A 16,973-nucleotide genomic window follows, 5' to 3' on the forward strand; every position below is an offset into this window, starting at 1 on the left:
TACCTCAAAGTTTTCTGTATTTATTTTGATCTAGATTGCTTTCACCCTCTGCAGAGCAACTATCTCCGTATTTAGCAAAAAAACCCCAAACTTCTTGAAAGTATAGCACAAGTATAGCTTCTGGACTCTCCAGAAGAAACTAACTCTCTACATGAGTAATTAAAAAGTAGTACTGGGACCAAACGGCTTTCCCTTGTCATTAGTATCTTATCTTCCAACCTTTGCAAAAACTCAAAATTCAGCAATAAGGGCTATTACATTTCTGAAGTTCAAGAATAACCTTTATTAAGAAGTTACTGACCTAACTATGAACAAACAGGTATCCGAATTTCCAAATAACCGAAACCACTCGCACAGAAACACAAATTCAAGCAAAAACCACCAAAAAACCATTTTATTGCAACAATGTCCCCATCAACTGAGATGGCAAAAATTAAGTTTTAATTCATTTTGTATTTCTACTTTTTTATTTATGTAAATATAAATTCGAGTGTAAAATAAATCCACATATAGAACACAGAAGAAACATTCTCTGTCAGTGACTCAAAAAAACCCCTTACATACTTAAGAATCATGACAAGTCATCCACTGTCCATTTTTCCAAGTATACAGGCATGAAAGAACACAAATTTATTCTCCAAAAGCATCCTGTATAAAGTCCTTAAAGTATTTAAGTAATATTCAGCAACCTCATACTCTTGAGCTTATGGATGTAGAATCCAAGAAAAGGACACAAAAACCATCTCAAACTTCAGATTATTTAAACTCCACCTAAAATAGTCAAATTAAAACAAGATTATGTTCAATTCTTACAGCTGCAACATTACAATTATTTTATTAGTATCATTTTTTTTGAAAACTATTTCTGATTAGTTTTTCCTGCTTTTAAAATAAGAGTCAGAATACTTACTTCAAATAGTTTTGTTTCCTTATACTGTAAATATATTGCGGAAAATAACTCCACATGCTGGTACAATAGGCCTTCATGAAGTTCCACTTAAAAGTTATTACAATGTACCTCAAAAACCAGGAACTACAGCATGAAATGCACCATAAAGAGTCAGTGTCATGGGATTATGTATTACCTTCCTTCTCAAATGAAACAAAATGCTTATAATATTTTGAAGTCAATATTGGACTGTTAGATCACATGACTATTGGCTGGTTATAAATACTTGGACTGCGAACATTTGCTGTTTTAGAAAGATGCCATTATTTTTCTTGTTGTTACATAAAAAAATTGTTATTAGTAATATAAAACAAATAGTGTAGGATATTTGAAGAGGAATGTTTTTCACTGGCTCCAAGAAGCAGATGTTTCCAACACTTGTGGCTCGCAATGCATATCATGCCAAGTTCTTATTAAAGTGTTTTCCCTCATGGGTACGTTACAACAGAATGAGGAAATTAAGATGGCAAAAGCAAACAGAAGTTAAAAATGAGAACTGCAAGTAACTTCACAACTAGAAGAGAAAAAAAATCAAAGTATTTAAATCAGCAGTATTGTGGGTCCCCACAGTTGCACTGCTACTCTTAAGTTTCTGAAAGATGCATATGATTTTATATATATTTTTGTGCTTAGAGCCATGCTCAGAAACAAAATATAGCCTAGCACAAGCCTATCTTCTTGGAGATGCACGTTAAGTATAAAATAAACTTACTAAAGTGCATTTGCTGAACAAATTCTAACTTCTACTATTCTAGCTATCCCAATAAGCAATACAAACTAAAGTTTGTTGAAATTCTACCTCTAGTTAAAAGCAGTAAATATAGATGACTGAAATCGAAATTACAATCTTGTATTACCAAACATTTCAACTCAATGCTGTGAGCTGTAGAAATAAACAAAACATACTGCCCTAAATTTCCCACAAAATGAGGAAGTGCCTCTGTTAGAAATACTGAAAGTGTAGAATGGAGTTAAATATAAGCAGAGCTGAAGTAAGCATTGCTTTGCGTCTTAATTAATATGATGTTTCTTTAAGGCTCTGAGAGAAGCTGTTACTTTTCTCAAAATCTTTTGGCAACAACTGTAAATGCAGAAGTAACAGGGTCATCTAACATTTCAGAAGTTGTATTTTCATGTTTCATTAAAGCCAGCTCATTCAGTGTCTGTATACATTTATTGCACTTGTGTTGTTGGAATACATCTACACCAACATAGGAATAATGATTGCAACAAAGCCATAATAAAATAAACTTTAAAAGGGTCCGATTCCAACATTAGAAGACAAGTGTCCGCATTTTTAAAATGTTCCCCTAATAACAATAAATACAGACAAATTGCTCATCAAGTCAGATGCAGATGTTTAACAATTATTTAGCATATATAAAATTTCACTCATCCATTTATCAATACAAATCTGTTAGGGATCAAAAAAAGACTTACCATGCAAAATATTGATTAGTGCTGCATAATGGAATATATATTTCTATTAGAGTTAAAACTGCATTTTCAAAATTTAAAGAAAAATAGATTTTTAAAAAGGGATTCTACTGTTGAATGCAAGTCTTCCTTGTAGCAAAGGCAAGATAGAGACATGTTACGATTTATCGCTGCACTTCAGTCTTGATGAAAGACTAATAGTAATTTGTCCACCTACTTCTTAATAAATGCTACATTATCAAGAATAAAGGAACTATCAGTAGGCATTATTTCTACTTAGAACAAGTTATTTCTCTCTGTAATAGGTCAAGTATGCTTTTAAAGATTCAGGTAATGGTAGACTCATAATTTTCTCTCTCAACAGATTTCGAGGAGGCTCTTCTGGCTTCAAGGCCTCACTGTGATCTTTATCCTCCTCCTCTTTGTTATCATCTTCCATTCTCTCATCTTCTTCACTATCCAGAGGCTGAGGAATGAGCTGATTCCCAACAAACACATAGGTGTTAATCCTGCGTCTACGACATCTCCTGCGTTTTCGTTTCGGAGGAGCCTTCTGAGCAATACCCTTGGCTTTCATCTCCTCATTTATGAAGTTTCTAAGGGTGCGTCTGATATATATTCGAGCTAGGTCCTGTAGATTCCTAACAGCGCATGGAGCTAAAATGAAAGAAAAGTAAGTTACACTGTGTGAAACTTCTCTCTAGTAAAAAAAAAATCATGGTAAGACAGGAAGACAAATGTTCAAGAGCATCTGAAATTTTAGTACATGACACCATGCAAACGAAACGCCTAGACAAAGCCACCTTGAAATATCCTTTGGCACAGTTCAAGAAATTAGGCCTTTGTACAGATGTGCAAGGGAAGCAGAAGGCATGAACAGATTATTAAAATAAATTTAAGAAAGCATAGAAAAAATAATGTCACCTTTTAGCACCTGCTAAGTCTTAGAACCTACTTTAAAGATCCTGCTGCAGTGAAACAATTTCTACCTGTCACATTTGTTTAGGCAAGCACTTTTTTTCTGCCTCCCTCTTCTCCTAACTACACTTTTCCCTACTTCCCACTGAATCCAACTGATGAGAAGGGGCCATATCAACACATCTTTGCTGCAGAAAATGAGTCAAAATTACTGAAGTCCTGAAGAAAAATAGTCCAACAAGTATTGAAAAGGCAAGAGCCACATTTTCCAGTTACAGACAGGCAGATGATGACTGAGTATTGCTGTGCTGCTGGATGCCTGCCCTGGATGAGCAACGGATGGCTAATTCAAAGGAAAACAAGGCAAAAAAAGTAGATCAACCAGAACTGCAGCCAGTTCAACTTTCTGGATTGTCATTTTTCTTCCTATATAAAGTAGCATAAAATTAATAGGGATTACAGTAAGGAAAAAAGTAGTGAAGAAATAGTTTTGATAATTACACTTCCAATGTTGCATTCAGCTTAAAAAAACTATTTCAAACAAAATCTTTTGTTTCATACACTGACTGCAGTTGCATGCTAGTTACATTTGAGACAGGAAGGACATTTATCACTGGCAATACTGATTTCAGTTAATGCCAACAGAAATAAAACAAAAGCAATTACAAGCCTCATTTCTATAATATAAAACTAACTCAAAATTAAAGGACAAAATTCTAAATAACCATCCACACCACATTTATAATACCAGGGTAAACAAGCCATGACCGCAGATCGTATGCCCATCATAGCATAAGCAAGCACAAGGTATATATGTAAGTTGAACTAATAGAATGGCAGGCATTTGCTCCATATAAAGAACTGCATAAGAGACTTCATAAAATCAGAAGAAAAAAATATTTCCTTCAAAAGAAGACAGAAGAAAACGTCAAAACACTGTCCTGGAAAAGTTGTAAAGGTAGTAAACTCAGAGATTTCTTATCCTGCAAGACAACATAAACCCATCATAATTTTAGTGCTAGTTATGACTGACTATATTCTACTTGTTTTTGAAAGCAACATCTAAAAAGTTTGAAGTCAAAGTAAGGTCCCTTACAGTCACATTCCACATCATAAGCTATAATTCATAACTACCAACAATTCTTACTACATAAAAGTCCAGGCCTAAAGCTCCTGCACTTCTGATCAGAAATTCCAGACACACACATACAGCATAAAGACAATGAGCTTTTAGAAAGTTTCAGACTTACTGTATTTTTTTAAAGAAATGCTTGACAGGAAGGAAAGAGTTCAGAAGTTCTACAGTGAGACAGTTGGCAAGTTTTCCTATGCAGACAATCTGTTTCAATACAGTACTCAGGAAGACACCTTGGGAAAGCTTCACTTAACAAGTAGTCTTAAGTTTCACTGATATTCATGACTTTAACACAAATTGACCAAGAAATAAAACTCATTTTTGTTTTGATTAGTGATCTTGTCAAACTTGCTTGATGTTTGAAGATTACATTTGACGGTAACCAAACTTAACGTAGTAAAATACAACTGAATCCAAGTTGCATCTTTTCTCCTTCATTACCATTAAATAAGAATGAAAATTAAGATTAATAAAATCTGTCATTCTGACTTACCAGTGAGATGCTGGGCTCATGATCAGACCAGTATACACAATGTACTGTGGGTCAAAGCAAATTTATTTCTTACACTAAGTTAAGCATGAAACTATGAAACTAACACCTTGCTGAAATGTAAAGCTTGATTAAGATGCAGAATATTTAGTTTACCAGTGCTAGTGGCACTTCACCTTTATCACACCAGTGACAGTCTACCCAAAGACAGAGTTCTTCCTAGCTTGCAACATACCATGCAGACATAACCACTCCAGTGTTGAATAAGACATCTTAAATCATTTACACATTACATGAGAATTTCCATGTGATTTACCTTCAATGTATCTTTCTCTCTCTTAAGTGTATTAATCAAACTTTTCATATTAAGGTGATTTTTAAATGAGAATAACATGACGCAATTGTTTGATGTCTCACTTAGTACGCAGTTAAATGCTGCTAGATAACTGGAACTAACCAGTAAATAATGATCCTTTCAGCAACACCTTTGTAGTTTTCCAAGATTAAAAGATTCTACTTTAAGAATGACTAGCTGACAAATATTTTACTAAACCCTATGTACATATTAAAGTAGTAAACACAGTATATATATATATATATATAACATTATATATGTATTATGGTTGGACTCGATGATCCGGTGGGTCTCTTCCAACCTGGTTATTCTATGATTCTATGTATCAGACAGCATCCAAGGGTTGTCCAAAACATGGTATAGACTCCATGTTCACTAAGCAGTGACAGCTGCAATTTCTGGATGAAGTTTACAGAAGGATAACATTTACTAGACTATTCTGAAATGTTAAGATAATTAACAGGTGTGTGGATTTGAAACAATGTTACTATAGAAGATGAATTAGCCAGGATTTTTACTTCTTGAGCTTCAGATTACTACTTTTTACACATACACCGCTTTTTAAGCTAAAAGATAAAACTGGACCAGCCTGAGCCATAGAAAATATATATTGCCGATTTAATTTTACAATGCAACTTCAAGCCTCTAATGTGTTTTTTTTTTTCTTTTAAATAGTGCCAACTTAGTCATACGTTTGTTTTCCTCATCTCACTGAAGAGTCATTTTGAAACTATTAAATTAAGCTACTTAGAGGAAACACTTCTATTGTGCTACAATTCAGTTCTGAATGCTACTGGTCCATACTATCCTCATGATGAAAACTCAGCAATGATGATAAAGACGACTTGAAAACCCTACACTATCTTCTAGGGAATTAGACTGCATAAAGTCATAGTAAGCTGAAAAAGCCTGACTAGGCACATCTGTATTTCACTACTACTCATGATACAGTCTACCTATAATGGACTAGGTCTAAAGCAAAGAAGAGAGGAAAAATAAAATCTTGGATTAACAAATTGTAGAAGCTATACTGAAGCACATACAGTACAGGAAGCTGATTAAAGACAACCAGCACAGTTTCACCGAAGGCAATTCTTGCCTGACCAACCTAAGGGCCCTCTATGATGGAGCGTGTAGATCATTGGACAAGGGAAGAGCTATGGATATAATGTCTGGACTTCTGTCAGGTCTTTGACACACTCCCAAAAATCCTTCTGTCTAAACTTGAGAGAGGGTTCTTCGGTGGGAGTGAACTGTTCTGCGGATGGGGAATTCATAAGATGGTCACATCCAGAAAGTGGCGCACAGCAGCTTAATGTTCCAGTGGAGATTCTATGACAAGTAGTGACCTTCAAGGGTCCATACTGGGACCAGTAGCGTTTAATATCTTCATCAATGACAGACAGTGGGATCAAGTACACCCTCCGCAAGTCTGCAGACAACAGCAAGCTGAGCAGTGAGTTTGTTGGGATACCATCCATAAGGAGCTGGACAAGCTCAAAAAGGCCTATGTGAATTTCACGAGGTTCAAGGCCAAGTACAAGGTCCTGCTCCTGGGCTGGAGCAAACCCTGGTATCAAGACTGTATAATCTGGGGGACAAAAGCATGAGAACAGCCCTGCAGAGAAGGACTTGGGTGTACTGTTAGATGAAAAGCTGGACATCAGCCAACAACGTGCACTCACAGTCCAGAAGGCCAACCATATCCTGGGATGCATCAAAAGAAGAATGGCCAGCAGGTCAAGGGAGGGAATTCTGCCCTTCTACTCCGCTCTTGTGAGACCCTCACCTGAAATACCGTGTCCAGTTCTGAAATACCCAACAAAAGAATATGGAACTGTTGGAACAAGTCCAGAGGAAGGCCATAAACATGATCCAAGGGCTGGTTGGCACATCTCTCCTACAAGGAAAGGCTGAGAGAACTGGGGTTGTTCAGCCTGTAGGAGAGAAGGCTCCAGGGAGACCTTACTGCAACCTTTCAATACTTTAAGGGGGTTTATAAGAAAGATGAGGAGAGACTTTTTAGTAGGGCCTGTTATGACAGAAAAAGGAGTAATGGTTTTAAAAAAAGAACAGATTTAGACTACATATAAGCAAGAAATTTTACACAATGAGGGTGCTGAAACACTGGAACAGGCTGCCAAAAGAGGTGGTAGGTGCCCCATCCCTGGAAACATTCAAGGCCAGTTTGGACAGGACTCCAAGCAATGTGATCTAGTTGAAGGTGCCCCTGCTTTTTGCAGGGGTTGGACTAGATAACCTTTGAAGATCTCTTCCAGTTAACAATTCGCATGGAGAAAAGCAACACGTGAAGAGGACAGTGGAATTAGTTCCCATTGGTTATGTTAATAAAACAAGAGAAAAAGACTGTTCTCTTCTAGGTTCTTTGTTAAGTTCATTTAAGTTACCATGTTACTGAAGCCCTGTGTACAACTACTCCTAGCCCTGACCAGCTTGACAGAAAATTTCAACCCTAAATCCCATTCTCTGCCACTTTTTTCCTTTCCCCTTATCATGCCATCTTATAATCCTGGCAACAGAGGTACTTTCAGAGATCTTTACTAACCTAATGCAAAGTAATGCAGCTAGAAAACCAACTCCAATGACTACTAAAAACCAGCTAGGCATGACTATGTCAGCTGCACAGACACACTCAGCTATTAACCTACAGTACCATAGCTGCAGTTTATACCTCTCCCTTTCATTTCGGGGGAAGAGAAGAAATATTTTTCTCTGGGAGAACACCAGAAAGTTAGCACTCCTGACAGACCTAATCAGCTTGCTATTTCATCTGTACCTCACTAGAAAAAGAAGCTGAATCTAAAAGGAAAAGAAAGTCTGGAAAAAACAAAACGGAAACACCATCATTTTAATTCAGGGTATTGTTTAGCAATGCAGAACATGTGCCAGAAGCACAAAAACCTATCAGTGAGCCACTATGTTGAACAGTGTGTTCCTGTTCCATCTTATTATGTCTGTATACCATGGTCTCCCCACTTCCAAACCATCATCAGCAGGCATTATAACAACCCATCAAGTCAAGGGAATAAACAACTGATACTTACGCAGTCCCACAGTGTCATGTTTGCCATTGTCATTTCTGTTTGGTTGCACTAATGGAGCAAAGGAAACAGCAAGGATATTTTTACTTTCCCACGTGTTCTGTCCTGTTCTCAGTATTTGTGTTAGCTGCATAAAAACAAAATAAATCAGTGGTTACAGTTGTCATACTCAAAAACTGTTCAGATTCACACTGCTATCTTAATTTGCTTCAAAATTAATTTATAAAGGCTGTTTTATGAACAGAAAGGACTTTGATATTCCTTGCAATATTACTTGGTCCCTAGAATACTGGAAAAGGCTCTCTGGCATTGGGAAGAGAGGCAGCTGGAAAATTAAGGCATAGGCTAAGTTTTGCTTTTTCCAATTTTTTCAAAAAGATCACAAAATACTTCAGATTGAAGCAACCTCGAGTCCTGCCTCCCACTTGAACAAAACCAACTCCAAAGTTAAATCAGGCAGCTTAGCAGCTTTTTCCAATGAAGTTAAAAATATCTCCTATGACTGAGATTAACTAACCTGTCTAGGCAACCTGCTGTAAAGTTCAATCACTCATGTAAAAACTGTTTTCCTTATATGCAGACAGAATTCCCCTTTGTTGCCATTTGTCACTTTCTTCTTTGTTTGCTGTGCACCTGAGAGGAGAACTGGACTCCTGGCAACTGGGTAAACTCTCCACCCCTTTAGTAAGACAACCTGGGAATTAAATGTTCCCTTAGCTCCTTCTCTGCAGGCTAGATTAACTCAGATCTTTCAGCTGCTCCTTATACTGTATGTGATCCACCCCCGGCCACTTGTAAAGTAAGGTAGTAATAACCACAGTTTTAATTTTGCTTTCACTCATGACTACTTTTAAATTGGACTCCATCAATTTCAATTGACAGTATCTTAATCCAAAAGAAATACAGATAGAACTGAATCATGAAGATTACATTTAGATCACTTCAGTATTTTGATAAAGCAGATACATACTGTGATAATTCTTTTTGGAAGGAAAAGTAACTAGCATGTTTGTTAACGAGCGTTCTAGTAACTAACTGTAGTTAGGAGAATATCAACTTATAGCACAATCTGTCTTTCTCAGCTTCCCTATAACAGGGAAAATAACACTTACCTTTGTAAAGCCTTTTGAGATCTGAGGATGAAAAGTGATAGCATGAAGTATTATTAAAATAATACGCCTGTCTGAAAAATGTTTAATGTCACATGGAAAAGCAACACTGAAAATTGCTGGAAATAACTTCTACTTTTTCTTCCAGTTATTTCCTCCACTTACAACATGTCCCACTAATCACAGCTATTTCATAGTTCTCTGAAATAAATCCTTTTGGTTTATATGGTGGTTTGTTTTGAAGTACTGACTGAAAACATCTGTGTGGCATGGAGAGTTCAAAACAGTCCTGGGACTGGTATAATACACTGAAAATACTATGAATGGAGTTCTAATTTCACTGAATACAGTTTTACATCAAACTGTTGGAAGCAGGATATTGATGCTTTCCTACAAGTTTAAGGGAAAAATTTTTGAGGCTTCATTAAAAAGACTATCTGCCTAACTGCAGAAATACACTGAGTTACAATATCACTAGTTGAATGTTAATTAAATATACATTTAAAAACATTCCTTAAATTATGTATTTCTCATACTGAAAGATAAAAAAGGGAGATTATCATTAAAGTCACCTGGTCTTCTATGGGCATTACTAAAATGCCTCCAACTTTCAATAAAATTTTCATGTAGTTTTCATGATCTTTCTGGACTCCAGCTCCACAGTAAATCCGGTCGTATTGATGACTGTCTGAGGCTATTTCCAAACAATTACCAACCACAAAGGCAGGTTCACAGAATTCAAATCTAAGGGGAAGAAAAAAAACCAAACAGAGGGGATACATTTCAAATTAGTATTTTTAAGAAAAGCCAGTCCAGATGAAGACAGAAAAATGTTTTCATATCTGCACTTATATAATTAAAAAAGATTATAATACATATTTTAGAACTTGTATTATGGCAACACTACTTTGAATATAATCCGGGTTTTTCCTGCCACCTAAAGGACCAAAGAAAAATAGTGGTAACTACTTAACAATGTATTTTGCAAAACAGAAAAGGCCTTAAAACATGACCAGACTTCCTAACTGCAAATAGATTTATCTACAGAAACCTTGTAAGCCAGTAAAATCGCCTTTAAAATAGTTCATTTATCAACAATGTGCAATATGCAGGCTGTTAAATAAATATTGAATACTATAATGTAATAAATATTTCCTAATAGACCTCCTCCTCTTTTTTAAAAAGTTAGGCTTACAAAAGACTGTTTCCTCTACCTCAATTTCCTATCTTGAGCTCAATCTACTTTTCTTCAAAAACTGAATTTAACAGAAAAGTCTAATTTTTCAAGCTACGCACAAAGCAAGAAAAAAAAAATCTCAGAATCATCTGTTCTAATCAGCAAATTAAAATTATGCAACTGCTTTTAAATGAACCTAAGTCTATAGCAGAAATTGCAAGGACTGCAAGTACTTTTTGTCACTACATAAAATGCCAAAGGAAAGATATACAGGATAGAGCTTTGCTGCCAAAGCTGCATCTGTTGTCCAGTATACTTATGCTTGCTGACAATTTTCAGATCTCTGCAGCACCTCAATGCTTCAGCTGTTAACACCATAACAAACAATTTATCTTTTCGTAAAAAAAACAAAAGAAAAAAGAAAAAAACAAAAAGTGCTTCAGTGAATAACTTTACCTTTTCTCCAAGCACTTAAAAATTAAGGAGAGGTTACACAGTTGTCATAGAAAGGATTTATGGTTCTCTTTGGGGAAAAAAAAATTTATGAACTTTACAGCTGTCATTGGAAAAGAATTTTTTTACTTGGCAAGCAGTAGGATATCCCAGTACACCACTTGACAACATTCAAACCAGTACTTTTTCAGTTACAGCAAAGCGTAGCAGCTTTCACTGCTTAGGGAAGCTGCCTATAAGGCTTGGCTGACTTTCTTATGTACAGCACTGGCATAAACAAATCAGAATTGTATTAAACTGTACTTTGCTTGAAACTTTTTCCCCCCCCCCAAGATGGGATGCTTGATTTTTAAAATAATGCAATGTTTCCTTCTTTGGCTAGTCAGAGACAGACCCCAAAGTCCTTTACCAACTACTACATAGGTCTCATGTGCTGTATGTGCCCAACAGTCCATAATGCTGCTTCCTCATCCAAATCCAGAGGAAAAACACGAAGACTGGTAAATGTGAAGGGGGAGGGGAACAAAACCAGGCTTGGTAGAAAAAAAATCCTAGAAATGACACACCAGTGTCGGGGGACTGAGGTGCTGGCAAGGTTCTTGGGTCTGCCACTTCAGAGGAAGCGATGGGTCGCACTTCAAATGGTAGCACAGATTTAAAGATTCCTGATGGGTTAGAAAATTCACTGAGTAGTCACTTAGGAACTGAGACTTTTCCCCTTAGGAGTGTAGCTGGATCAACAGCCCTGTTGAAGTGCACCTACACCAAGGCACAAAGTGCAGGCTACAAACGAGGAACTAGAAGTAATTCTAAACAAAAGACTACAATACATACTTGCCATCACAGAAACATGGTAGGATGACTTGCATAACTGCTATTGCTATAGCTAGCTATAAACCCTTCAGGTGGGATAGGCGAGGAAGAAGAGGCGGTGTGGCAGCCTTTTATGTTACAAGGTTTTGACACCCTAGAGTTTAATGATAATCACGATTGGGGTTGAATGCTTATGGATAAAAATCAGTGGAGCACCTAACAAGGCAGATACCATGGTGGGAGTCTCCTACAGACCACTCAGCCGGGAAGAAGAGGCTGATGAGTTATTCTACAAGCAACTGAGACAAGTCTCGTGATTCCCAGCCCTTGTCCTTGTGGGAGACTTCAATTTACCAGGCATCTGCTAGAAGTATAATACAGCAGAGAGGAAACAGTCTAGGAGTCCTGGAGTGTGTGGAAGACAACTTCCTGACACAAAGTGAGCCAACTAGGGAAGGTGGCCCGCTGGACCTGTTGTTTGCGAACAGAGAAGGCATTGTGGGAGACACGACAGTTGGAGAACACCCAGTGTAGTGTCCTTGGACTTCAGTAAAGTTTTTGACACCGTTTCCCACAGTATTCTACTTGATGAACTGGCCTCCACAGGCCTGGTCAGGCACGCCCTCTGCTGGGAAAAAAACTGGCAGGACAGCCAGACCAAAGAGTTGTGATAAATGGGGTTAAACCCAGTTGGAGACACATCAGAACTGGTGTTCCCCAGGGCTTAGTGCTGGGTCCAGTTCTGTTCAATATCATTACCAATGGCCCAGATGAAGGGATTGAACCTACCCTTAGTCAGTTCACATATGACACTAAGGTGGGAGGAAGCAGCCATCTGCTTGAGGGTAGGGAGGCTCTACAAAGGGATCTGAACAGACTGGATAGATGGGCTGAGACTAACAGGACAAGGTGTAACAGGGCCAAGTGCCGAGTCCTGCACTTGGGACACAACTACCCTATGCAGCACTACAGGACTGGGAAAAGAGTGGCTGGAAAGCTGCCTACAGAGAAGGACCTAGGGGTGTTGGCTGACACCCAACTGAACATGAGCCAGCAGTGTGCTCAAGTGGCCAAGAAGGCCAATAGTATCTTGGCTTGTATCAGAAACAGCACGGCCAGCAGAACCAGGGAAGTCATTCTGCCCCTGTACTCAGCACTACTGAGGCTGCACATCAAGTACTATGTTCCGTTTTGGGCCCTCCAGTACAAGAAGGACATTGAGGTCCTAGAGGGTGTACAGAGAAGGGCAACAAAGCTGGTGAAGGGACTGGAGAACAAGTCTTGCAAGGAGCAGCTCTAAGGGAATTGGGGTTGTATAGCGTAGAGAAGAGTAGGCTGAAGGGAGACCTTATCACTGTCTACAAATACCTGAAAAGAGCTTATAGAGTGGTGGGTGTTGGGTCTCTTCACCCAACTAATAGGCAATAGGACAAGAGGGAATAACCTCAAACAGCACCAGCAGGTGTTCAGATTGGACATGAGGGGAACTTCTTCACTGAAAGGGTTATCAAGCACTGAACAGGCTGCCAAGGAAGGTGGTTGAGTCACTGTCCCTGAAGATATTTAAAAGACTGGTAGATGAAGCGCTTAGGGATACAGCTTCATAGTGGACAGGTACAGTCAGACTTGATGATCTCAAAGGTCTTTTCCAACCTTGGAACTCTACGATGCTATGATTAAGAAGAAAAAAGGGGAAAGGGATGGAGAATGCGTAACAACTGCCTTGGTGCACACATGGACAGCTAGCCCAGCCTGGCACGTGGTTGAAATAATTTCAGATTAGCACAAAAAGACACAGGAGTACATTAGGTAAGGTTAAATGCCGGGAAGAAAATGAAACCCGAGCACTGATCACTTTGCTGAAGAAGTGATCTCACTTCACAAGCACTTGGACTACCACGTATTTTTCTACATTCAGTGAAGGTCAATCAGGCAGTTGATGCTGCAGATTTAATTTCATGTTGCCTACAGTGCAAGTTAAGTATCATATGAATTTAATTTGGAAGTTTGAGCAAAGTTCACTTGTAAGCTTCAAAAGTACAAGGATGGGAGTGTGGTATGCAGAGAGAGAGAGAGAATATAGTACTTTTCCAAAATGCAGTTTCAAATCTTAATACAGTCTCTGGTTAGTTTAATAAAAATGAAGACAGCCTGCCTGCCTTACCAAGTAATCTTCACAATTTCTGCTAATCTCATATACGCTCCTCTAAAAACTAGCAAGTTTACTACCACATACTCCTGAACTGCTTCCTCTACTAGAATCCACCCTAAATCTCATATAGCCACTCGTCACACCCTGTTAAACAAACATGAACACCAAACTCTCCAAGGAAACAAAAATACAAGACAATAAAACCCCTGAAGACATTCCTCAGATTCTACATGAGCTGTGGATGAAAATTCACAGTGGTCTTTACAAATACAGAAAAAGCTGAAGAGAATTTCTCATTTAGCTCCACAGCTTGCAACCAGAAAAGTACAAAGCACTAATGAAGAAACAGAAACAACTACACCCATAAGAATGAGATGGGCTAAGCACTAGAAACCAACTCTGTTTAAAGGCACTTTAAATTGACTGGACCGTGCTCCATGTTATTAGCTGTTTTGTGAAGACACAAGTCTTATGACCAAACCAGCTAGTTATTTGTTAGTCCATTAACTTATTAAAAAAAAAAAAAAAACCAACCAAAAAAAACCCAACAAACCTTCCCCCATGTAGTTTCAGCTACTTTCAACCCAATCTGTCAGCAGCAAGAATTTCCCAAAAGACTCAATCTCCCACAGCAAACCTAAACACTGTATGGACTAGAGTACATGTAATTTCTGAAAACATCCCTTTAGTCCATGACAGTTGAAAAACAAGGGGGTCTACTCAATTCACCTGTGTATGCAACAGCATTAGCCAGCTGGCCTGTACTGGTATGCTAGCTGCTTACTAAAACATAGGCAGTTCAAGAAATACCATACAAGGCTTCCTGTTACCCAGAAAGCTAAATAAAAGTAGGCAGAAGAAACACAAGGAAAAGGCTGTCACCTGTCTGGTCACGGCAACCGATAAGTTCAAAAGCCAATCCTCTTCACTCATGCTGCCCACAGAAGTAAATGATTCATGTGTTACAGCATGAACAGCGACAAAAATACCAGAAATGAGAGTATACAAAGATCATACTTATTATGGACTTTTCAAGCCTAGGTTGTACAACAGGCAATCTTAGTCCTCCACACTCCCATGTAAAGCAAACCTCCTCAGCAATGCAGCAAAACTCTTTCCCTGCTCCCTAAATCTTCAGTCAATTCCATTTTCACAGAAAAATACATGCACCTCTGAAAGATGATATAAAATCAAAGAACTAATAGATGTATGTACCATTTTCTTATATCTATGTAATCTAGTAACTTGTAATGACCTTCCAACACAAAGTATGACTTCAAGAATATGTTCTAACTTACTCAAATAATTTTCAAAATAAGCAAGGTTAAGCTCAGTTTTACTGAAGTTTAAGACTAATTGCTCATAAAACTACCTAAAACAAATACAGAAATTCTGCAAATACAAGACAGCAAGCAATTTTAAGAATACCTACCAACAGCATCACAGGCTTGTTAGTCTTGTTGTATGAGAAGTGGTATTAAACACTTTGTTTTAGAATGGAACTTGACCCATTCAAATCCAAAGTCTTTTAGCCCTAAACATCACTATATCCAACAAGTGATTTTATTTCTGTTGCCTTTGGGATATCAAACCAGATCAGATATTCCATTTCCTTATATGTTACCTTTTATTAGATTAATGATAATGCTGAAAATAAATGGTTTATTGCTTTAAAATGCAGTATTAGCAATCACATAATCTACCTATCAAGATGATGCATTACTTCACTTAAATCTTTAGGGTTTTTTCCATAACTGAGCTGAAATGCAGCTAAGAAAAGCCAAATATTTGCCATTTCTTGACCCCTACTCAAATGGCCAGGCTGGCCTTACACAATTATCTGTACAGTATAAAAAACCCTCTTATGTTCTTTCATAAATCAGATGTCAAAAAAGGCAAAAATTAAGTTGTAGAACAATCTGAAAGTTAGGTTCTACAGTTGAATCTATTACCTTGATTACAAGAGAACCAGTAGCCAACAGAAAAGAAATTAAGCATTCCCATTATAGATAACATCACAAGAGAAAGTTTCTCCAAATGAGTACTTGCCACAGGAAAAATTAAAGCACTGTGTTGGGTTTTCAGGGCGAGGTTTTGGTAGCAGGGTAGCATCTACAAAAGGCAGTTTCTGTGAGAAGCAGCCAGAAGCTGGGGCCAGTTTGCCTCGCCTCCAGCCAAGGTCAAGGCAATCAGTGATGGCAGTACTGCTTCTGCGATACTACACTTAAGAAGGGGGAATGAACAGTGAGAGCACAGCAGTGCAAAGAAAAGGAAACATCAGCCTCCCCACCCGCCTGTGGCCAAGCTGCCAGGGCTTGTTTGACTAGCTGGGGACCAATCCCATGCAGTGGCAGAGGAAGAGAAAGGAGATATGGGAGAAAGGGCTTTGCAGATACCAAGCGTGAGGGAAACAACTATGCAGACATCAGATGCAATAAAAATAGCACTGCAGAAACACAAAGGTCAGGCAAGAAGCAGGAGGTTGTGCTCCAGACACTCGGGGAAAGATTTCCTTGCAACCCACACAGCAGAGCATGCTCAAAGCAGGATGTCCCCTTGCAGCCCCCAAGGAGTCCCAGTGGATGTCCGTCTGCAGCCTACGCAGGTCCCCAAGCTGCAACCAATGGAGGTTCCCAAAGCAGGTTGTGACCCCATGGAAACCTGCACTACAGCAGGGCGTGGAGGACTGCAGGCCACAGAAAGGACTTAGATTGGACAAGTCTGTGAAGGACTGTGTCCCACAGAAGGAACCAGCCCCTGTGCTGGAGCAGGGGAAGAAAGTGAAGAGTCCTCACCTCTAAGAAGGAAGGAGCAGCAGAGACCATGTGCAGAAACTCCCATTCCCTGTCCCACTGCTCTGCTCACTGGGAGGAGGTATGGAGTATTAGAAGTACTAGTCAAACTCGGAATGGATGAGCAGGGG

The 16,973-nt window shown here is 38.5% G+C and overlaps 1 protein-coding gene across 1 annotated transcript in view; it reads right to left on the reverse strand.

Annotated features, from left to right (window-relative positions):
- Positions 1–366: 366 nt before the first annotated feature.
- PCMTD1 (protein-L-isoaspartate (D-aspartate) O-methyltransferase domain containing 1) overlaps positions 367–16,973 on the reverse strand; it is a 44,652-nt gene continuing 28,045 nt past the window's right edge. Inside the window, exons 4-6 of the mRNA XM_069854085.1 lie at positions 10,028–10,199; positions 8,350–8,473; positions 367–3,043 (exon numbers count right to left, since the gene is read on the reverse strand). Coding sequence (XP_069710186.1) covers positions 2,673–3,043; positions 8,350–8,473; positions 10,028–10,199 — 667 coding nt within the window. The 3' untranslated portion in view covers positions 367–2,672. The remainder of the gene's footprint in view (positions 3,044–8,349; positions 8,474–10,027; positions 10,200–16,973) is intronic.

Source organism: Phaenicophaeus curvirostris, chromosome 3 (genome assembly GCF_032191515.1).
Source record: "Phaenicophaeus curvirostris isolate KB17595 chromosome 3, BPBGC_Pcur_1.0, whole genome shotgun sequence".
Classification (NCBI taxonomy): Eukaryota; Metazoa; Chordata; class Aves; order Cuculiformes; family Cuculidae; genus Phaenicophaeus; species Phaenicophaeus curvirostris.